Consider the following 24,254-nt stretch of genomic DNA (forward strand, 5'->3'; position numbering starts at 1 on the left):
GGATCGTACGCCTCGGCTGGCCTCGGGCTTTACGTGGAACAATTCTGCTGTAGTTACCGGCGCACAAAGGTCACTGCAATCATTGCAGTCTCCGCTCGCGAAAAGCGCGCGCTTTTCAGACTCAGCGAAGTAACAAATCAGACGATTATTCGCGTGCATCCATACGTGTGAGTAGTTTCGTGCGTAATTTGTGCGTGAGAAACGCGGGACACGTTTCGATATGCTTTCTATTCTGCGAGTGACCTTTCAAATTGTTGCTATCGTGTTCATTGCATTACCTTTGTGGCAAAGATGTGACTTTTTTTTTCATCGTGGGAAGGCTTTTTATTGCAGCTGCTGTAATTGGATGGCGATCCTCAAGCTTTTCGGAAAGCTCAGCATCGACTCAGCAGAAATGACAAGCAAGAAAAGCTGTCAACAAAGTGTGTACGGAGCGGTACTGTAATGCAGCCTAAGTAAATGCCAAGAAGTTCTTCGGGTAATACTTTTGAGATGCATACCAACAAACATTTAAATAAAATGAAATTAAGTGCGGCTCAGAAATTTTCACGCTGTTGTTTTTGTGCATAAGTGTTCGGTACTAGATTGTGGAGGTATATTAAAAAATTTGCCAGTGTATCTATCTTAATATACCATTGGCAAGTACCGTATGTGATACAAGTTTTGCGGCAGTACATTGTATGTGTATTTCCATACATTTTGCCCGAGTACCTTGTATTGTATCGCGGTACAATTTCAAACTATCTTTGCCCAGCCCTGCCTGCTACCCCTCGTTCTTGCCCCCAATATACCACATTATCTGGGCTTTCCAAAAGAGCTCTTTCTCATTTTCCTCACCCTGAAAGCGCCGAATCGGCAGTACACTCAACGTCGGAGGAGCGAGAGGCGTCACAGTCTCGCTCGGTCTGACCTGGCCGACCAGTAATCGACCGGATTGGACGGGAGGTCAAATTTACTCTCGGCTATGGACCTAACTGAAAATCATTTTTCGTTCAATCAGTTTGGTGTTCTGAGTCCGTATCCTTCGCCTGGATTTATTGAGTAGGAATCGTGCTACAATTTCGACAACGGCCACATCGTACATTCACGTCGACGGGCACATAGACGCATCGTATCGACAGCCGCAGTGCAAAATCTGAGGAGATCGATGCTTCGAGTGAGTCAAGGATCCACAGCTATTCAATTGTAGATTATGTTTACGGTACTGGTTTCTCTGAAGCGTTACATACGTTTATCTACTGATCGTTGCACACGACATGAGTGCTACACTCGTTATTTTTAAGAAAGCAAGGTAGCACGAAACTCGAAAAAATAAAGTATCGAAACTGTGTTTTATTTTCGCTTGGCTGATGATATAATCTTCCTTAATCACATCCAGCGCCCCACATGCATTCGCCCATTTTTAATGAATGAAAAGAACCAGGCTTTCAAGACCAACTGACTAGCAACCAAGCCCGTTTTTCTGAGACCGTGCACAACTTGAGCTTTCTGCCTCGAGTAAAATTTTCAAAAACATAAACTGGTTCTTTCTCTGAGTTCAGCGGACTTGTAACAAAAAAATGTTTCCCCTATTTAAAAGCACAAGGCGTAGCTTTTTTTCCCGACAAACGCATGGCGTTCAACGAGCCCAATTGCTTTGATTGCGTGACACTGAGGAGGGTTTCGTAGTTCTGTACATGTATTTCGAGTTTATTTGCACCTTTATTGATGTGTTTTGCAGCGGCAAAAGTATTTTTTCGTTGAAAAATCAAGAAAATGGTTTAGAAAATACAGTATCACTGGAAATCGAAACACTTCAGCTACTAAGAGAAACGAGATGCGGATCTCTCTCACGAGTAATTGAGCAAGTACACTTTCTTCTCAATACGCGGCACCTTCAGGATAAAATGTTACTTAATTTGTATTACAATGGCTGCACTTTCATTGATAGGGAGCCGCTTTCTGTGTGGAGCGAGTTTCTCGGGCTCATGATTTGTATAGAAACCATGAGTACGAGAAGCTCTGCCTGCACAGAATGCCCAGAAGCCGTGGCACTCGTAATGAACAGAATTGTCGTAATTGAAACCTTCAAAACTTTTACCCTTAAAACCATTCTAAGTTTCAAAAGAGCCTGCATGACTCGAATGAACGTTTTGAGGGCTGTTTGGCTTAGCACCAAGGTGCAACACTAAAAAGAAAAGAAAGTGTGTATCTTTTTCTGTTCCACTTCATCCGAGCCAATGTATAGGTGAAAAGATCTTATAGTCAGGCAGGGTGATCTGCCTTTCGTCCCTTCAACCTTTGCTATATTTTTTTTCTAAATAAACAGTGAATGTTTTAAATATACGTTTGGCTGAGATCGATCACCATTGACGGTACTTGGTCATTACAAGAACAGAATTTATGACAAAACATGGCTGAAAAATCAACAAGAAGCGAAATGCTTATTCATGTGACGCCACAGGCGACACACAACAGCTACGAAAACTTTTAGGCCGCTTGTGATCGGTGGAGCGTAGCGCTACGCTTAAGCTCCCATCCGTACGATGGAGTCTCTGGAAGAGAAGAAAAATCCGCGTGCATGGTGCGATAACGAGGAGGACAATGAAAATATGCGCAAGCTTTTGGAATAAAGCACGAAGACCAAGAATTACGAGCTATTAGCACGTGATACCGAGAATACCGTCCTAGTGCGGCTTCTGTTCCTCTCGATAAGTCTTTCACGCCTTATGTTCTGACGTAACAAGAGTGCTTACAACAACATTACGTTTCAATATATCGAGCAATAACACCGGCTGTCACAGATAGCAGTAACTTGACTTCGCTTCACTCTATTTTCCATAAAAACCTTATACTGTAGGTATTGTATATAGGGTGAGCTTAGCAAGTGCCGCAAGAAGCCCGTTTCATAGCGTGGAGTTTTGAGGGGCGCTAACGAGGCGTCTTGCAGTAGATATGTTGACATGGAGAATTTTTTCATCGTTTTAGAACTCCACAGCGAGAATACTTTTTTTATTTCGATTAATTAGCCCAACTGTTTTCACGCATATTCGTCTAAACCACAGCATTGCTCTTTTAGTTAAAGATACAAAACGGCTTAGTCCAAATGGGCAACAACGCAAGCTGTCCGTAAAATAGCCCATATCCTGCTCTCTACATAGCACGACGCGACGAGTGAGAATTTGCCCATTGCGCCTTCTCGTATAACCTGACCATGGTTAGAAGAAGAGGGGACACATTAATGAATGCGAAGCATTTCTAAGTGACCTTAAGCGTATCTATCTATCTATCTATCTATCTATCTATCTATCTATCTATCTATCTATCTATCTATCTATCTATCTATCTATCTATCTATCTATCTATCTATCTATCTATCTATCTATCTATCTATCTATCTATCTATCTATCTATCTATCTATCTAACTATCTATCTATCTATCTATCTATCTATCTATCTATCTATCTATCTATCTATCTATCTATCTATCTATCTATCTATCTATCCATCCATCTATCTATCTATCTATCTATCTATCTATCTATCTATCTATCTATCTATCTATCTATCTATCTATCTATCTATCTATCTATGACTTGTAGCTCTCCTGGCCGTTTCGATAATGGTATCGATACAAAAAAGGGGCATGGCATAACATAACTGTATGATGAGGATAAGTGATTAGTCATGACTCGAAAATCATGATATGTATGTCGTAAATGTCATGAATTACATTTCATAGTTTCGCTGCTCTTGTGGTGGTTTCGTTCACATGACATATTGCAAATCTGGTATGGTATGACACGACTGCATGCTGAACATAAGTGACAGACCCTAACTAGGAAAGAATGGGGTTATCATCGGATGGATGGTCACCGGAAAGCCTGCTGCCAGTGATTTTGTCACCCGACGCCAATCAGCGCAGTCCTGAATTCCGCTGCACAGATGAATTTTCCTGGATTCGGTGGCCAGCTCAAGTTTCGGTTTCCGGTGCTTTGAACTACACAGTCAAATCGACAGCGACAAGCGAGGCCTCGAGATACGCCCCACACGTTTTCAGCGGCATTGGGCAGGGTTTCACCGCCAGCATGCGGCCACGGAATAATCTGCTCTTGTACGTTCTGCAGGTTAGTAAAAAACATTCCTATTCCAAATGCACCACGACTTTCCGGTGCCTGGTGGTGTTGCCTTGCCCAAGAGCCTTTTGTGATGGAGTGGCCGAGTGCTTTGATGCTGCGTGTATGTTGGTATTGCTTCTGAGTGGGGACATTGAAATGAACCCGGGCCCTAATGATTCTGCAATGCAGGAGCTACTTAAAGGTCAAAAAGAAATACTTGAGGTGATGGGAACAATTAGAAAGAAGCTCGACGACTACATTGCTCTTACGGATCAGAGGTTAGACTCAATTGAAAGTGAATTAAAATGCCTTGCCGGTAAAAGTGTACAATTTGAACGTTGTGAGAAAACAGTGGATCGAATATCGGCAGGCATTGTTGAGATGCAAGTGAAACTCGATGATCTTGAGAACAGAAGCAGACGTAATAATTTGGTTGTATATGGGTTGAAAGAAAGTACTGGTGAAACAACTGAATCACTTCGTAAAACTGTTCTTGACGATATTTTTACTGCTAAAATGGGTGTCACCTTAATGAGTGTTGAAAGAATTCACCGCATTGGAACAAAGAAGCGGGGGAAGAACAGACCAGTCATTCTACGGCTTTACAACTTTCGAGAAAAAGCTGATCTCTACAAAAATGCACACAAATTGAAAGATTCTGGCTTATCAATCAGTGACGACTATTCCAAGCAGGTGCGCGAAAAAAGAAAGCACTTATGGGAATATGCAAAATCAAAAAAAGCAGATGGTCACACAGTGAAACTTTCTTTTGATAAGCTTATCATTGACGGTAGGACTTACACTTGGGATAGTGTTGCGCAAGATGTCACAAAAGTAAGACGTTCGTGACGCGATAACAAAGAAGTGAGACAAAAGCCCCAAGGTGCCCGAGATATTGCCCTTCTGATGATGAATTGCCGAAGTGTTAAGAATAAAGCTGATGAGCTGGGTGGCCTTATTGGGTCAGTGAACGCTGACTCAGTCATTGGGTCAGAATCTTGGCTTGACGAAGCAGTTTCGAACTCTGAAATGTTTCCTTGCAATTTTCAAACATATCGAAAAGACCGGTCAACGCATGGTGGTGGTGTTTTCATTCTTGTGAAGGATTCTTTGATGTCCGAAGAAATTTTTATTGATAACAATGAAACTGAATCTGTTTGGTGCCGAGTAGTGCAAAGTAATCGTTCTAGTTTCATTGTTGGTGCTTTCTATCGGCCTCCTGTCTTTGAACCGAATGTTATGCGTCAGCTGAGAAAAATTGCCTGCACATTTTCTAAAGAATGTGTCGTTCTTGCTGGTGACTTTAATTTACCGGATGCTGAGTGGAATAACGGTAATTGTGTCTTAAAGTCTCAGGCAGCGACATACTGTGAATTGAAAACGTTGACTGACGTGCTCGGCCTCATGCAGTATGTTTCCAGTCCTACGCGAGGTGACAACATTCTGGATTTGTTGTTTTGTAATACCCCTGATGTCATTAATGAAACACACGTTATTCCCGGTATTAGTGATCACAACGCCGTCTTTGCAAAGCTAACAAGATCTCGGGTAAATACAAAGAAATGCGAATCTAGGAGAATCTTCTTTTATAGTAAAGCAAACTATCAGCAAATATCAGCTGGTCTTGAGCAACAATTTCTGTCTTTTGAATGCAGTGCAGACGAAGCAACTGTTGAGCAGCTATGGCAAGTGTTTAAGGAACGCATTACTGGGCTCATTCGGCGTCACGTCCCGAGCGTCTCAAGCGATAGACTGAGTAAAATAAAGAAACCTTGGATTAAGGGGCATCTTATTCAGCTTATCAAAAAGCGCAAGAGGGCTTTTTCCCGATACTGCCAAAAAAAATCCCCTGAAAATTTTAATAAAATGAAAGATTTGACATCACTTTATAAAATGGAACTGAAAGAAGCCAAGAAAAAGTATTTTAAGAGTCTGGCCGCTGACTTTTCTAATAAGAAAAGGTTTTGGAAATATATGAGACGATGTGGTACTGAGAAGGTTAGCCCACCAAACCTACGTCACGGTGGCGAGATTGTAATTGAGGATCGAGATAAAGCCACACTTTTTAACGACTTCTTTAAATCGGTCTTCCGCCCACCTACACAAGTGATTGTCACGAATAAAAAAGAACAATATTTGCCTATGGGTGAGATAGAGCTTTCATTCAATGGCATAATGAAGTTGTTACAGCGCATTGACGAAGGTAAAGCAACTGGCCCAGATGGCATATCACCAAGAGTTTTAAAACTTTGCTCTGAGGCAGTGGCTCGTTACCTTTATGTTATCTATAAAAAATCACTCGATGAAGGCAAGCTTCCTGATGATTGGAAAATAGCTAATGTTGTGCCAGTTTTCAAAAGTGGTTCTAAATCAGACGTATCAAATTACAGACCAATTTCTTTGACGCCGATTTGTTGTAAAGTACTTGAACATGTTCTTTTTTCTGCTTTAATGAATCACCTGACTTCAATTAAATTTTTTAATCCTAAACAACACGGATTTAGACAGGGTTTTTCATGCACAACCCAATTAATTGAATTCTATCATGATATAGCATCAGTTTTAGATAATCGAGGACAGATTGATTGTTTATTTTTAGACTTCAGAAAGGCTTTCGATACGGTATCACACTCTATTCTGATTCAAAAACTGCAGAACTTGAACATTCATCAAACCATTTGCCGTTGGATTGCGGACTATTTAACTTCAAGAAAACAAAAGGTTGTGCTTGGTGGATCTTGTTCGTGTTTAGCTTCGGTGACATCAGGGGTACCTCAGGGTTCCGTACTCGGTCCGCTTCTCTTCCTTGTGTTTATTAATGATATTTCGGATACAATTAGGTGTCGTATTAGAATGTTTGCTGATGACTGTGTGTTGTATACTGAATTGACCGACCAAACGGATTCCACCCAGCTTCAGGATGACCTTAATCACGTGGAGGCATGGTGTAAAAATAATGACATGGTATTAAACACGAATAAATGTGTTCACGTCAGTTTCACCAAAAAGGTTAATAGATTTACAAATCAGTACATCTTAAACAATGAAGTTATTAGGTATGAACACAAATATAAGTATTTGGGTGTCACGCTTTCTGAGGATGGGGGATGGTCTGAGCACATTGGCAGTGTTGTAAGTAGAGCGGGAAAAGCCCTAGGCTTTTTACAAAGAAATCTTAAACATGTAACCAAGGAAGTTAAACAGGCCGCATATTATGCCTATGTGAGACCAATACTAGAATACGCCTGTCCTGTGTGGGATCCGTTTAACAAAATACATATTCATGAATTAGAGCGCATTCAGTCGATGGCAGCAAGATTTGTTCTGGGAAAATATGGCCGAACTGAAAGCTCCCGTTGTATGAAAAGAGAACTTAATTGGCAATACTTACAAGATCGAAGACGTAATCTAAGATTAAAACTATTTTATTCGATATATAACAATAAAACGGGCATTAATGCTTCAGATTATTTAAAAAAAGCGTATTATCAATCCTCCCGTCATGATCACAAATTTAAAGTACGGCCATACAACCCCAGAACGGATCTTTTTAAGCATTCTTTTTTTCCGCAATCCATTGTTGAATGGAACACGTTACCAGCCGATGTAGTTGGCCGCAAGACTGCGGATTCATTTTATGAGGCTCTGTGCCCCCCGCAATAATGCCTAAGTGGCGCTGCGGGATTTGTTTCAAATAAAATGGCATGTGTGTCATTATGTAAGGCATGAGTACATGCCACGCTAAGAGTGCACTGGCGGCCGTTTCACTAGTTTCACATATACTAAATTTTGTATTATGTGACCCAAATGAACGACGAAGGTAAATGACACGTCAAAAAATTACACTCTTGAGTCATGATTTGCGTGTCATGCAAAACATTACTACACATGCTACGCTCATAGTGTGTTTGCGGCCGTTTCGCTTAAAGCCCCCAAAACTTCGCAAAGTAGCGACGTATGTGGTTGTTCGCGCGCCTCCTGTCTTTCCGCTCTCCTCCGACCTCTCTGAGGCCGGTGCCACGTCAGTATTGACCATATGCCGTCACGTGGTTGTCACGCGCGTGGATGGTTGTCACGCGCGACAACCATCGTTGCTCTCGAGGCGTGGACTCCTTGGGGATTAGTGCATCAGCTTAGACCGATACGAACGGATCCTTTATTGCGCGCTACGCTGTCAAATAATTTTTCACCCAAAAACGACTTCGCTGTACGTCGCCGTGAGTGGTTGTTGCGCCTTCTGATGGCAGAACAAGCGTATGTAGCGACGGTCAAATGCTTTTATGATACCGCCCGGTAATCGCCACGCGTTGCGACAAATAGCATGGCTGCATGAAATCAGAAGTGAGAACTTCAGGCCAACATTTTCGAATCTCCTTTGCGAAGTTCCACGTCTCTCACTATGAGTATTATTTGATCTTCGCTCAATTCAATACCTGCTATAAAGCCATTGACAAGTCGCAGTTGTCCTGTGGCTTGCATGCTTACATTTTCTTCTAGTCGTTATGCGCCAACTGGTTTGAGTTCGTAGTATTGATTTGTGTGCTTCGACGCATAACGATCAAATTTTGCGTGCATGCTAAGCCCACCGACCATTGATTGATTTGCGGGGTTTAACGTCCCAAAACCACTATATGATTATGAGAGACGCCGTAGTGGAGGGCTCCGGAAATTTCGACCACCTGAGGTTCTTTAACGTGCACCCAAATCTGAGTACACGGGCCTACAACATTTCCGCCTCCATCGGAAATGCAGCCGCCACAGCCGGGATTTGATCCCGCAACCTGCGGGTCAACAGCCGAGTACCTTAGCCACTAGACCACCGTGGTGGGGCAGCCCACCGACCATTACCGCGAGCTCAAGCCAGTAGGCGCATAACGACCAGCAGAACACGTAAGCATGTAAGTCGCGGCACAACTAACTGCGACTTCTCTATGGCGTTACAGCAGGCATTGAATCGAGCGAACATCGAACAATACTCATAGCGAGAAACACGCAACTTTGCAAAGTAGGTTCGAGCATGTCTCCATGAAGCTCCCTCTAGAACTTCAAACCGACATTTTAAACTCCGCACACTGCAAAAAATTGCGCGCATTTGTGGACAGAAAAGCGGACGTAGTGTCCAGGAAATATACACGCTACCCCTTTTCGCTACATCAAAGATACACCACACGTTTAAGAATCACAAACTTTCCCATTTCGAGAATATTCTGGATACAGCACACGTTTACCACTAATGTTTCAGTGAATAGTGCAAAAAACAAGTGTATCAACCCTCAACAAAAACTCAGACGAAAGTAATAATTTGCAATACGAATGACCTCCAGAAATTTACACTAATACGGCCGTCACGTATCATCATTGTATCCATCGCCGCGACGTGTTCTGCACTGGTTGTATTCTACGGAACAGTATTTGTTACCAAATGGCAGTTTAGGCGGGCATCGAGGAAAGAGGAACCATTCGACCACGGCGGGTGCACCGCCATTGTCACTTATCCGTCGGCAGTCACTACTCTAGTCCGAGCCCTCCTCAAAGGTCAGGCTGCACATACGGAACGGACCTCAGAGGTGGTGCCAGTGAGAGATATCTTCTGTGCGTTGTTGAACAATAGAAGATAGTGCTGAATGTAGATGCCAATGGCTGCTAAGAGGGAATAAGAGACAGGAGCATTCGACTTTTAGTTAACGCGCACGCTGCGATTCCCATTAGCAGCCATTAGCATGTACATTGAACACTCTCTGACAAGAAAAGGTTGCTACGTTATACTCGCTAGGCGTAACCTCCTTGGTTTTAAAAAGGTATAGCGAGCGTTGGGCTGCAGTGCCATGAATACAGTGAACTAGTATATACCATGAACTCGAAGTGGTTAAAGGCGGGAAATAGAGCGCAAGCCGTAAAAAAGTGTGCGTGTGCCACCTCTCGTTTAGTACTTGGAATGTCCGCTAGATGGCGGTGCTTCTATATGGGGAATATATGATGAAAAGAAGCGAGATGGTGGTACTTGGAGTGTTAAATATATGGACGAACGGACACCCAGACAGATGCATGGATGGACGCATGAACGGACGCAGGGGCGGATGCATGGAAGAACGCAGGGACGGACGCACGAACAGACGCACGCACGGATGGGCAGACGCACGCATGGACGGTCACACAGACGAACGCATGGACGGACAGAAGCAAGAACGAATGGACGGTCGAATGCTTCGTCCCACTCTCCGTCATTCATTCCGTGCACATGCCAATTTTTTTTTGTCTGGTCTGCATCTTGGTGGTGAGTGCCTACCTTCTCATTTACTCAGCGTTTCGTTCACAGCTCGTTCCACTAATGATCGGTGTCTTGTAGTACCTACGCAATATCTCAGATCAGGCCGCTTCCAGTAAAGCAGAGGTCATAAACGCAGTGCTCCTTTGTCGATGTCGTTTTCGCGCGGATGTATCATTCATGCTTTTTCTGAGACGGAGTGCGTACTGAGAGCGGAAAACACAGCATTTACGGAAATCGCCGGTTGATTGTGTTGGTCGTGTTTACATTTCGAGTGTGACATTTTCATTTCGCTCTGATTACTTGTCGACAGCAGTTGCATTACTCTATGTCGACAGTGTTCGGGCTTGTCAGCACCGTCGTGCAGCCGTGTAATGTGTGCGCCTCCTTTATGCTGGCTGCGTAAGGTGGGCCTCTGTTTATTGTGCCGGTACGCCGCTGCGCCGTTAGACGAGACCATATCCACCGTGAAATCTTGGCGCGCTGCAGCAGTTCTCCCCGTCGGGCCCAAGTTCATCTCGTCCGCGTTGTCTAATGAAAGGTGGCTGGTGCCAGGTAGCACCGAGGTGCGAACAGCCGGAGAGACCTTTTAACTCAAGAAATCCAAAACATCATGTGAATTCTTCCCGAAAGCTAGAAACCATGACTTGAAAAACGCGTTTTAAGATATAATAAAAAGAATATATGCTTCGTGTGCAGCGGTGGTATAGTGGTTACGGTGGTCGGCTGCTGACCCGAAGGCCACGTGTTCGAGGCCGGTCGTGGTAGTCGCGTTGTGATGGACGCGTAGTAGTAGAGCTAGGCCCATGTATAGTGCTATGTAACCACACTATAAAGATGACCACATGGTAAAAATTTTGTGCCCGGGCGTCCTTCAAAATGATATCATGATTTTGGGACGTAAAACTCTCGGAAATATTTTTAAAAATCTGTTAATCTCCAATTTGGTTAGTACAAAACTTTCTGTGTAGAACAATCGTGGAATTTTCAGTACATGAAGAATATGGTCCATATTGGGGATTTTTTTTTCATGGAGAGATAGCATTTTGTGAAATATGAGAGTTCGTACAGGCTGATTTTCAGAGTTTTCTTTCTGTAAGCAAACAGTAATTCGATATGTGTACAGCGCAAAATAATTTTTATAGCAGGCGAAAAAGTCAGAAAGTTGTGGGTTTTTTGTACATGTTCAGTTGTAAATTTAACATTGAGGTGGTCCTAGTAACAACCTATGGTAAATAACACATTTAGTATTAATTTTCATTGGTTACTGTCACAGAAAGTCATCAAATTGCTTTTTATTTTAAAAGATGAAAACTTCTTTGGTGGGGTTGCTGGACTCTGCGCTCGCCCGTGTTTATACCTTGAAGCAATGCGTCCTTACGATGAGTACTAGCTGCACAGGCATGAGGATCATTTAGACAACATCTCAATTTCGTCCGTGCTTACTTTAATAGTTTGCTATCTAGTACTAGCCTGCATGAGTAAACGAGAGATCCGAACCGTACTAGGGTGCATTTAACCACATGCAGCTATCTTCTGACAGTTCGAATAGTGTGCTTATGCAACACTGGTAAGTGACACTGATACACGCAAGAACTTATTATCTGTGCGATAATATTTGGAAGTGGCAATAATACCACAATTAGAAAAAAGAATCTATTGAAATCAGAAAAAAAGGATATGTTTTTGTCATTAACCAATACAGCTGTATGAAAGTGACAATGCCTCCTATTAAAGTGTAAATGTGGTGCTACCTGCCGTTGAGTATTTGCAGCAAAGTTTAGACGCACGGATGGAAAAAAAGAGGGAATACGAAGACGCTGCTAACTACTGGTGTTTAATAAAGACTCTGCTGAATATATGACTGGTGTTATCTCCAGTTAAAGACTGCTGGTTGAAGATTCGAAAAGTGAAAAAACACTTAAACCATAGTGCGACACTTATCATGAAGGTAGTTGATTTTTTTTAAGGTGAAGGTTCATTAGAAAGTTGTGTTCTTTCTCTCCAGTTCTCTTTGAAGTTTGCATGGTGAGAGCTGCTTAATATCTTTGATGTCAGTTCCACCTTGAAAGGAACGGAGTTGATACCTTAATCTTGTTCATGAAATAGAATCAATTCATTTTTTCACATGGAAACAAACCTTACAATTTATTTCAGCAGAAGAATTTATATTCACAAATTGTATACCTTTTTCGCACACTCTCAAGTCTATGTGCTTTGGTCATTACTAGCTTATATAGCAAATTGGTTTACATGATGGGTTGCAATAGTGCCAACTTTTGTATACTAAATTGGAAACTTCTTATTCTTTTCAGAGAGAAGTGAAATATTACAGGGAAAGTAAATGACTCAGGTGATTAGTGTCAAGATGTTTTTGAAGCCCATATCCACTTACATTTATATTTGTTGCATATATTTGATACAACACACTCATTATAAACATACTGCTTTTAAGTTCTGTTAGTGGTATACCTGGGATATTATTATTATTCTCAGGACAGCAGAGGGCACCAAAATAAATTTAATAAGTGTGCTTTTCAAACATTTTCATAGACCTACATCCAAATACAATACAGTGGATTTCATGATTTGTGGAGATCGATTGTTTGTGAAAGATTCAATGGCAAGAGCTGTCTTGGCTGAATTTTTTTTACTCCTTGAGTCAATTGTTACTAAGCTGATATATATTAAAAACGATAGTGTTTCTTGCAGACCTTCGACGCAAAAATTTTGGTCTGTCTGTCTGTCTGTCTGTCTGTCTGTACATTTGTCTGTTTGTCCATTCTTAACGGCATCGAGTACTTGAAACGGCCGACCCCATCCGCAGCACCCACAAATATAGCTCAAGGTTGAGTATTCATGCTTGTGCAATCGTCAATAAAATGCAATTATTGCGCATGTGTGCGGCACCATAACAACATGTATATGCTATGCATGTGCGTGTTTTACTAGAAAAGGCCTACATAGGTAATTTTAAGGAGCGTAGCGCTTATCACGCTGCGCTGACCATGCAACGCTTGCACGGAACGGGGAGTGTTTCCAACGCTTTGCTAAGACGAGACGGTGGTGACACCTACCGTCGCCTTGCGTTCTACACCTTATCACCTCCGAGATAGGCGCGAACACCCGTCTCAGAGCCACGTGCTTTGTTTTCTAAGAAAACTGCCAGATGACGCTCATGTCTCACGTGTGACGTGGCTTCATGCGCTCGCTTGCCTCCGCTGCACGCTCGAGGCACTCTAACGCAGCGCCTCCAAAATACCATCCACCGATTTTCTTGCGCAGAACATCAAACAAATGTTTTGTTCACTTTCTTCACACGCAAGACTATCGTCTGTCGATGAGATTTGTAGATTAACTGCAGATACGGGGCCAATTTTTCTCTGTTTTTTGTAACTTCGTTTGGTTTGAGAATGGCAGGCTGGGCTTGCTGGTTTAACATAGTTCAAGTTTAAGGCGCGAATACGACATGGACGAAAAGAGACAATACACAGACACGGAGCGTCACTTCATAGAAAGATTTATTTCAAAAGAGCACAGAACATATATATCATCCCGGGTGCGGCGGCTGCATTTCTGATGGAGGCGGAAAAGTTGTAGGCCCGTGTGCTCAGATTTGGGTGCACGTTAAAGAACCCCAGATGGTCGAAATTTCCGGAGCCCTCCTCTACGGCGTCTCTCATAATCATATGGTGGTTTTGGGACGTTAAGCCCCACAAATCAATCATCAGAACATATATATCCGTGCTGATTCGTCCTACTGATAACTTATTACGACTCATCATTGAAACCAAGAGAATAATTGAATTAGGCGATCTATGCGTTAGCATAGCCTCCATTTCATTGTCGCTAAAAGAGTTGCACTACTTGAACTCAACTGCGGATTGAGGCAGTCTGACGGCGCACGGGGTGCGTATATGTGTTCTGCGCTCTCTAAAAATAAATCTTTGTTGGAAGTGGCGCTCCGTGGGCGTGTGTTGCCTCTCTTCGTTCGTGCGTATTCGCGCTTTTAACTTCAAGTTCTTTTGGTTCCTATGGCTCTGCACTTATCCGTATCGAACCGGCAAGCAAAGAGGACTTTGGGCAGTATTTTTCCATACGCCCGTAAGAGCTACTACTGTAATATCATGTTCAAATTAGTCCTGTAGGTTGTGAGTACATGCGCTATCGAAGTCGCAGGCCACAACACTTTCTCTGGGTCGACCTTTAGTTACTCAAAATCAAGAGTAGGCGTGGTGTAAAAGTGTGAACAATTTGCCAATTTGTAAGAGAGAAACCACGGCATAAGTTGGCGTACCAACAAATGCATTATCCGAACATATACTGAAAAAATAAAAAAGCAAGTTGTCCTCGCACGTTGGTTCTCATTGATGCCCCACACGAAAAGGGCAAATACTCTATGCACGGCCTCATCTTTATCTTACGAGCAGTTCAGTACCTGACACACGTAAATAACTTTTGCGACAAGGAAGAGATTGTATACCTACGCACAGGTGAACATAAGGTTCTCCTCACCCCATCCTTGCTCGCGAGGCGCGCTTGGCAAGCGTGAGTGCCGACGAGCAATGTGGCCCTGTGTTTCATATTGGATGCAAAAGTACAAGGTGCCAGAGTGGTAATTAACTGTTCAATAAAATGCCAGCAGATATACAGTGTTTGTTACTATACTATATGTGGTGGGGATCACTGCTCCTATGGGAATCAGTAGAGGGTTTTTACTGAACGATATACATATATGCCACCAAGATACTAGCCCTAGACCTTGGTAACGTGTTTTACGTACTTCTGCAGTTTTCAACAGATCTCAAGACACTATATTTATGAGGTAGCTCATTGCTGATTGATTGATTGATTGATTGATCGATTTGTGGGGTTTAACGTCCCAAAACCACTATTTGATTATGAGAGACGCCGTAGTGAAGGGCTCCGGAAATTTTGACCACCTGGGGTTCTTTAACGTGCACCCAAGTCTTAGTACATGGGCCTACAACATTTCCGCCCCCATCGGAAATGCAGCCGCCACAGCCGGAATTTGATTCCGCGACTTGCGGGTCACCAGCCAAGTATCTTAGCCACAAGACCACCGTGGCGGGGCGGGTAGTTCATTCCTAACTCAATAAAACTATCAAGATCCATAAACTACGTTGATGAATGGAAGGAATGAAATCGAACGGCCCCGCCATTCCTTCAGTGGGAATGGACCAATTTTTTTTTCATTCCGAAGAATTGAAAAGAATGGAGTTGCAGAAAGTGCTAATTCCCCGAAATCAATCGGAATGGAATGGGGGCACCCATTCCGCAACACTGATGTCAATGGGAGCACTCGCAGCCCGCCCTTTGATAAATAACCTATGACCGAGCCATCCTGATAACAAACCTACGACCGAGGATCGCATACGGCCTCGGTACTTTTTGTTAGCGGCCCACCGCCCGCACACGGCCACCTTCATCACCGATTTTCCAAACAAAGTTTTTCATACAAAACCAAGCTCTATGTAGTCGCCATCAGAATTAGTGTCTCGATTTAGGTCATTCTCGAGGTCGGTACTGATGTTCTTCAAGTTTTTAGACTCAGTCTGAATCAAAAATAGCGCCCAAAATGACATTGGGACGGGCCGTACCCTGTCAAATACCAACGTTATCTAACATTTTATTGAACTCACCACCCACCTTTCACGCTCAAAGCTTCCTTACTGTCCTACCCCAACTCCGTCGAATTGCTGGTGCGGCCCGCCAGCTGAGGTTGCTTTAAGAGCCCTGGAATAATGGGCAACATTTTTTCAATCAGGAAAACTCCTTAGTGAACTGCTCGTACAGCTCGCGTGCCTGGATACATGTGGTGAGTGGGTGGTCACGTGGTATTTTGCACTGTTACACGACATAGCGAACAAGAAACCATCAGACAGGCGATGAAGACGAGGAGACGAGGAATGTGATCACGCTCGTGTTGTCGCTGTCCTGCCATCTTGGTGGAAGTGGCCTACGATTTTCCTACATATTTTGTAAGTATACTTCCTTCATTCATACTCTTACCCCCGTGACACCAAGACAAGCCGCATTCTCACTCGAAAAGTAGGAGGCAGTGCTTGCGGTCAGTCAGCGTTCGCAAAGGTTACACCTGCGTTCTTGAGAAGCTTGTGAACGCGACCTTGTTGGTACACATTAATACTAAAAACACCACTAAAGCAACAAGGCACGGTAACAGAAGAAACAGTTCAGAGCACAGGACATCGCTATGTGTTGTTTGTCTTGCTTCTTTTTTTTGTTTTAGCGCTGTTTTTTCTATGAAGCCTACGTTCTTACGACACAGGGTACAATGTAAATGGCAATATAGTTTGCAGGGTACAACTTGTTAGCATGAATTGACTTGCGTTACAGAGTAAAGTAGATAAATACCACTGTAACAAACGTACATGAAGTCGACCGCTTTACTGACGCCGCATCGTGCAAGCGTTACTGTGCTAAGAGGTGACATTGTTGCTTGCCTGTTGTTCGTCCGTAAGTCCGATGAATGCCGAGCGAACTTTGGCGCGTCGCATGAGCTCTCTCAAGAAGCGGTTGGTGTCTCCATCGGCCACGTGGGCAAGTTCCGCGCCGGCGTCCAGGGAGCATTCGGACGAGGCTCGACTGAAGTTGGCCTCTGTTGAGGAAAGCCTAAAGTAGCCGCCTTCCAGAGCACCCGGGTAGAGCGAGTAGCCCTCCACCGGAACTGCGAGACAGAGGCGTCGGCACGTGTTGCGTCAGCGTTAGCGAATGCGAGACGCTGCTACTGGGCATTACGTACATAGACGCGAAACAATAAACGCACGTGAAAGTATGTCCCTTCAAATAAACAGTAGATAAAGCCTCAATAGTATACGGCTTTGTGTCCACGAACCAATATGGCATGGCAAGTGCATGGTGAAAAAGTAGGTCTGTAGCAAGTACGTAGAACCAGCTTATGTTACCAAAGTTATCTCTAGTGAATTGTCCACTTCATAAAATAAAGACGCTAGCCGAGTGCATTAAGGTAGTGAGGTTGACGAGTTGGAATTGATGCATGTAGCAAAAAAATCTGCGCGAAAAGGACGCAGCCCACGAACAGAAGGATACAGAACCAGTGACGTCTCACAGCTGAGGTTTCTTGAACTTTCTTGATCTCCGCCCTGTTCACGCTGATATGTTACAACATGCCGAATAGTTCATCGTCTCACCCTCAACGTTTTTTGTCGTACATATTGTATATATACAGGTAACCAGCGCAAGTGTGGATGTGTTATACTTACGGATATGCATAATGAGTAGCACAAGCAATCCCTGCTCTGTGTACGCTTGAGGGGACACCTGATTATTGGCGTGCTTACCTATGCTAGAAATGTGGTCACGCTGTAGGCAATGAGTGCGTACAGAATGCGCATTCGTGTAGCACCAATTCTTAAGCGATAAACGCAGATTAACTAGGTCAGTGCACAAATTAAAATGTGTAATCATCACTGAAGCTAGGTTGTCATCATTCCTGATAGTCTTGGAAAGCAATCAACACAAAAAAGGACTGAGCATGAATTGATGCAGTGGGATACTTAAATCTGCATGCATCTTTGCGCGCGCACTTTTTGTGTTTTAATCTTCATTGCTTGTCGTATACCAACGAGCAGTAGAAACTCTGAAAAACATAGGTAGATACAGACTTGCACTGTTTTTGAACGAATTTGAAACATCGGAGAAAACTGAGGAGAGGAGAAGGATGCAGTGCGCGCTGATGGTTCCTGCAGCAAAATAGCTGCTAAAGATGAATTTGAAAAAAAAAATTAGGAAAAGACCTGCACAAGGTAGTTCAGTACATTGTTTTACAATAAGGTCAACTGCTGTGCACAAATATAAACACAGGGACACACAAAAAACAAACACATGTCCTCGTTCGGCCTTTCTGTGTTTCAGTATTTATTCGCACGCACCACTTTACTTTGTGTAAGAGAAAATGTCATTGCACCAAACTTTCGTCCAGAAAACTTGCCTTGTCATAGAACCAACTGGTTTCCTTCCAAGCATTTTTTTTGCACGCCTTACCTGAGATTTTCCGGCCTCAATGCTGTAGTAGAGAAGCGCAACCTTCTGCAGATAGAATTTTTCATAGGAGGTTGAATAGTCCACTGCACCAACTTGCTTTTCTTGGAGTGTCAGAGCGTGGCGCTGGTTGTTAGGTATTTATTCTAAAATAGAGGGCATGCGAGGACGGATGCAAGAAAGAAGTGCCCAGAAAGAAGAAAGTAGGCGTCTTCTGGTGTCGTGAGATTTTTTCTTGTATCCGCGTTCACACTCTCTGTCTTTTAAGGCATTTTTTTCATTTATTTATTATCATATCAATTAACACCAATCCAGGACACCCAAGGAAGAGGAGTGCTCGGGTGGCTCTGTAATGTTTCGTTCTCAAAATATTTGATAAATTTGTGCACTCTGCATTTCCGTACCTCTAAAATGGGCAACACTTTGTTTAGTACAAACATTCACAACTTCTCACAGTGACCTAAAATATTTTTGGGACACTATCATTTTGCGTTCAAAAATGTCTATCTTTGCTGATGAGTACATCTCAGAAGCATTGATCTATATTATCCGCTTTATGTGTGCGAAAATTTCCTCGCAGCAGCATAGGTTTATATATTTCATGCTTCTAACTGCACTATGCGAGAAAACAGCAGATATAATTAATGAGGCACTCACGTTTTTCGCATGTCGTGTTGCTCGCTATGAAGTAACCCTCAGCGCATTTGCACAAGCGCTTTCGGCAAACCGCCATCGGGCCCGTGCGCATCTGACACTCGAAGTCTCTTTCACACACCTCGTTCAGGCGTGGGATGTGCAGAACTGCAAGGTTTCGAAAAACGATGAGAAAAATCCTTCAGCGAGTGATTTTCACGGTGTCCATCGCTTTCACCGCATAGACAATACACCCATGTCATTCTAAGCCCAATTAATTTTAATAAATTATCAATTCATCAATCCATCATCGACGTAGTCGTAGTATAATGACATTTAAGGGTGCGACATAGTGTAAAGTATAGAAATTAGAGTTCTGAGGTACAATACGGCACAGGGACCCTCAGAGACAATTATAATATTTAAAAAAAAACTAGCAGCTGTTTGAATACTAAAACAAATTAGGCAACACACAAGAGCACAATGAAAAACAAAAATTCGCGGAACCAGAAACCAATAATAGCTCAAGGGTCAAGCACTACAAATCTGCTATAATAAACAAAGGTAAGTCAATTATGAAACAAACGTTATCTTAGTGACTATTAAAGAAATTATTGAAACTCTAAATTTTAGTGATGGGGACAAGGTATTTTCTATTGAGAATAAGTAGTAATTTATTTATTTATTAGCAATATCCTCAGGGCCAATGGCATTATAGAGGGGAGTGGGTACATTCATAATAATAACAAGAAAGCAGCGAGAAAAAACATATCAAACAAACACAATATACAAAATTAGGCAAAACAAAAAGAAATGCTACAAGAAAGGATAACTGTACACAACAAGGAAGAATTGCAAAATGTTGACTATGGCATTTTCAAAAAAGCGTGTGATTTACAATGGTTGCTGTAGTAGAGGGAAGTCGATTCCATTCTAGTGACGTACGGGGAATAAATGATTGAGATAAAGCGGCTGTTCTTGTTGATGCAATGCCGACTTTGTGAGCATGATCAAGGGAAGAAGAAACGTACAATGGAAGCAAAATGAGTTCTTCACGCCGATGTTGGTGATAAAATATTTTGTGTAACAACGAAAGTCGGGAAATTTTACGTCGAACTGCTAGGAATTGAAGGTTAAGGGTAGATTTCATTGTTGTTACGCTGGCGGTTCGGTTATAGTTAGGCAGGATGAAATGTGCAGAATTTTTTTGTACTATTTCAAGTAAGTTTATGAGATTGTTACTCTCAGGATCCCAAATACACGGGGCGTATTCTAATCTAGAACGAATAAGTATTTTGTACAGCAGTAGTTTAAGAGAAGATGGTGCCTTAGCAAAATTGCCCCTCAGGTAACCCAGCTAGCGGTTTGCATTGTTAATAATATGTTCAATGTGAACGTTCCAGGTGAGGTTGCTAGTGATGTTAACACCGAGATATTTATAGGAAGAACCAGTCTATGGTGATGCTATCGAGATAGAAAACAGGTAATGGGTTATTTTTTCTGGATACACTCATAAATTTACACTTGCAAACACTGAGTTTCATACGCCACTTTAAGCACCAAGCCGCTATAGAACTCAGGTTAGTTTGGAGGGTGATAAGGTCATCGTCACAAATTATTTCTCGAAACACTACGCAATCGTCAGCAAATAAATTTATATTACATGAAACGCATGACGTTAAACCATTAATATATATGGCAATGGCAACTATGACGATTTTTTTCTTACACTGGCCAATATTATGTTCCATTTAGGTTTCAGCTAAGAGAGAAAGAATATATTTGCTATCCACGTCTTTCATTGTCTTCATAAGGATACCGCTTTGGGACGCAATACATAATGCATAAAACTTGGTTTTATGTACACACAGCTCTTTGCGGACATACAAGTCTGCACAGAAATGTAGTAATGTAATGTACATTTAAAATTGATATAGTGATACGTGGGGTTGAACGTCCAAAACCACCATATGATTATGAGAGACGCCGTGGGGGAGGTCTCCGAAAATTTCGACCACCTGGGGTTCTTCAACGTGCGCCGAAATCTGAGCACACGGGCCTACAGCATTATCGCCTCCATCAAAGATGCATCCACCGCAGCCGGGATTCGATCCCGCGACCTGCGGGTGAGCAGCTGAGTAGCTTAGCCACTAGATCACCAAGGTGGGACTACACCTAACATTTACATGACATGCACATGAAAACCAGTTTATATATAACAAGTGTGCGGGACGACGTTTGTGACGGTGACGTTTGTGACGGTTGTGACGGTGATGTTGAACTGTCACTCAACAAAAAAGTTGCAACTCACGCTTAACGTCGAGAAAGCAGTAACCTTCAATCCGCCCGGTATCATAAGAACATCGCAGCATTGACACAGAGAACAATTTCTTGAAAGCTTGAAGCAAGCAATGTTATTTAAGTTATCATGTTGTAATTATTGTTTATGGCTCAGATATCATGACTTGCAGCTTCGACATCAGTTCTGAAAAATGGCAATGACTCATAAGCGTTATCTCCAGAGGTTTTTTCTCTAGAACTTCTCCAAAACACTGCGAGAAAGAAATAAGGATACAAACAGCAGATACGTACGTGGCTCACACGTGGGCGAACAAAAACCGTCTTCCGAACAAAATGGCGTGTTCCACAGAGGCCCCTTGCGCTGAAAAACAAACATGGCAGTGTTTCAATCTCGAGGGGATATCGAGCTTCCTGTTGCAATTCTACTATGTTTGGGACCACTGCTATACCGTGAACTAAAGAATGGGGTAGCGTCGGTCTGGCGCTGGCGACATGACCCTTTTTCTGATGACAGTCTATGGTGCCTGAGCTCACCGTGCTACTGCGCAGTCATCTGTGGCTGCACCCTGAAGCTTTTTATGCTAAGTGGAGATGTACAACTTCTGAGATAAGTAGTTGTAGTTGCCACGCTTGTAGCCTCTGCATGAAAACTCATCGATTTCTTCCGCCTGTTTCTTATGACACGTGAGTAGATTTTTGCATGTACATTGTAGGCTCAGGTTTCCCGGAAGCCTGAAGGGTTGCAGTATGCTTGATTGGGCGTTATATTTCTGTCTATCGACAGACTTCCACCAACTCTTTTGGCCGATGCAGGTGAGTTTTGGTCGTGGAACTCATCATATGCGGTTATCTACACTCATTCGAGCTACTAAGAAGTTAGTGTGATCGCTTCATCACTTCACACTTCACCTCCGTCATACATCACTTCACCTCCTTCTCTATAGTATAAGCGCACTGTGAATATCTATCTATCTATCTATCTATCTATCTATCTATCTATCTATCTATCTATCTATCTATCTATCTATCTATCTATCTATCTATCTATCTATCTATCTATCTATCTATCTATCTATCTATCTATCTATTTAACTATCTATCTATCCATCTATCTATCTATCTATCTATCTATCCGTCCACGTCTGCGTGCTCTCGTGATAATTCCCTAACTTGGGATAGACCGAAATGAGTTAAGAAGGTTAGATGGTTTGAAAATAAGTCTCGCTGATCATAATATGAATAATATCACAATCCTGTCACATGCGTCACCAAACTCGTCGTCAAAACTTGTGGCACATACCCGGGGGCGGGTATGCGCAACACGTTAGTGATAGTTCGGCTACCCATGAACGCAAGAATTTTAACACGAGAGTGTTAAGAAAAAGCTCGCATCGGCGGCTTTGACCCCACGAACGCAAAAAATAATTATAAGGGCCCTAGCAGGAACCGAACCCAAGCAGTCACCATAGCAATCTAGTATTCGACCAGAGAGCCTCGCTAGCTGTCGATACTTCTTTGAAAAAAGACACTATTCATGCGTTGTGTCGGTGAAACGTTAATAGCGGTTGCAATAATCACTCTCCAGTATTACGTATATACTCCTAAGATGCAGCCTTCATTACGGGCTAAGGTCAACTGTAGTAAGCGCCATTCACTGAAGTTGATTGATGCAGCATTGTCCAGGGCTACCATCCTCGTGAACGCGAGTGCTACATATCAGTTTACTACATTTGGTATTGCTAACACTCGATATTGCTCTTGGCATCGTTACACGAATATAAACACTTGCATATACAAAAACATGGTATTGTTGAACATCCGTACTTACAATATCTGTACATATGTCTAGCGTCATTTTGTAAGGTCTCGCTTATTAAAACACGTCACCTTCCCTCCCAACGTCCATTCTCAAGGTACGTAGGATCTGCAGAACGGCATTTGCAGCGTCTTGACTGCTCTCTTGTGCCCCTGTTTGCATGCCCGGTCTATAGAAGGCCTTATTACATCTTTTGCCGATGTACAATACTGTGTGTCATTCACTCTATAGGCATTTCTCGTTTCCTTGCCTTCTTTGCGCTCTTCGTGACGCCAGTAGTGACTCACGTGACTTTTGGGCACATACCCTCGAATGATCCATACGCGAGAAATGTAAGGTGTGAGTTGTCTTTAACAATTCTTTGCCATGCATTCGCTTCGGCAAGTAATGAACTTGTTATTTTGCTGCATTTTGTGCGCTTGAGTTTTCGATTGCACAAGCAAAAATAACAACAGTGTAGCCGATAAGCTCAAAATCTTAATATGATCCACCCTTAGAGCCCAAATTGCGCGCGGCCTTCCAAAAGACATAACTGTGTTAGAGATATACCCTGTAAGAACTGTGGTGAAGGGGCTGTAGTGGAGTGTAGTGGAGAACGCAACCAAAGTGCGAGACACTGGTTTGTTTTATTCTCCCAACAAACGAGTTCTTTACTGTGAAGACGACGGAGCTCTCTAGTAAAAAGGTCAACCCAGTTCAACAATTTTTCGTAATTTTTGTTTGGGAGAATAACTATAAGAAGACCCTGTACAGGCTTTCGTCACCGTCGTCATGTTCCGTATGAAGTCCAAATCAATAAATTTCACAATGCACATTGTATGCTGTTCCTGCGAACTGAAATCTCGTGAGTGTCAGCAAGGAACACTTCTGCAACATAGGTGGAACAAGTTGCTCATATAGATCGCACAGAAAGCGCATGCGCCAACATCACTCCATGTGCGATGGCTGTCGTTGATTGCTCTTCAAGCGGAAAAGAAGCCCTGCCCATCTTTTGCTGGCCTCAGGAGTATGAAGAAACGCTGAGGTTGTGTGGGTCGATCCACAACTGTGAACATTGAATAAGAGGGCGAGGTCGCGATCTCTGGCACGCGTGTTATT

At 42.8% G+C, this 24,254-nt stretch overlaps 1 protein-coding gene across 1 annotated transcript in view; it reads right to left on the reverse strand.

The window, feature by feature from the left end:
* LOC119172928 (uncharacterized) overlaps positions 1-24,254 on the reverse strand; it is an 83,318-nt gene that overhangs the window by 13,880 nt on the left and 45,184 nt on the right. The window contains exons 3-5 of the mRNA XM_037424070.2: positions 21,632-21,701; positions 19,064-19,207; positions 16,849-17,072 (exon numbers count right to left, since the gene is read on the reverse strand). Of these exons, the coding sequence (XP_037279967.2) occupies positions 16,849-17,072; positions 19,064-19,207; positions 21,632-21,701 (438 nt within the window). The remainder of the gene's footprint in view (positions 1-16,848; positions 17,073-19,063; positions 19,208-21,631; positions 21,702-24,254) is intronic.

Source organism: Rhipicephalus microplus, chromosome 4, assembly GCF_043290135.1.
Source record: "Rhipicephalus microplus isolate Deutch F79 chromosome 4, USDA_Rmic, whole genome shotgun sequence".
Classification (NCBI taxonomy): domain Eukaryota; kingdom Metazoa; phylum Arthropoda; class Arachnida; order Ixodida; family Ixodidae; genus Rhipicephalus; species Rhipicephalus microplus.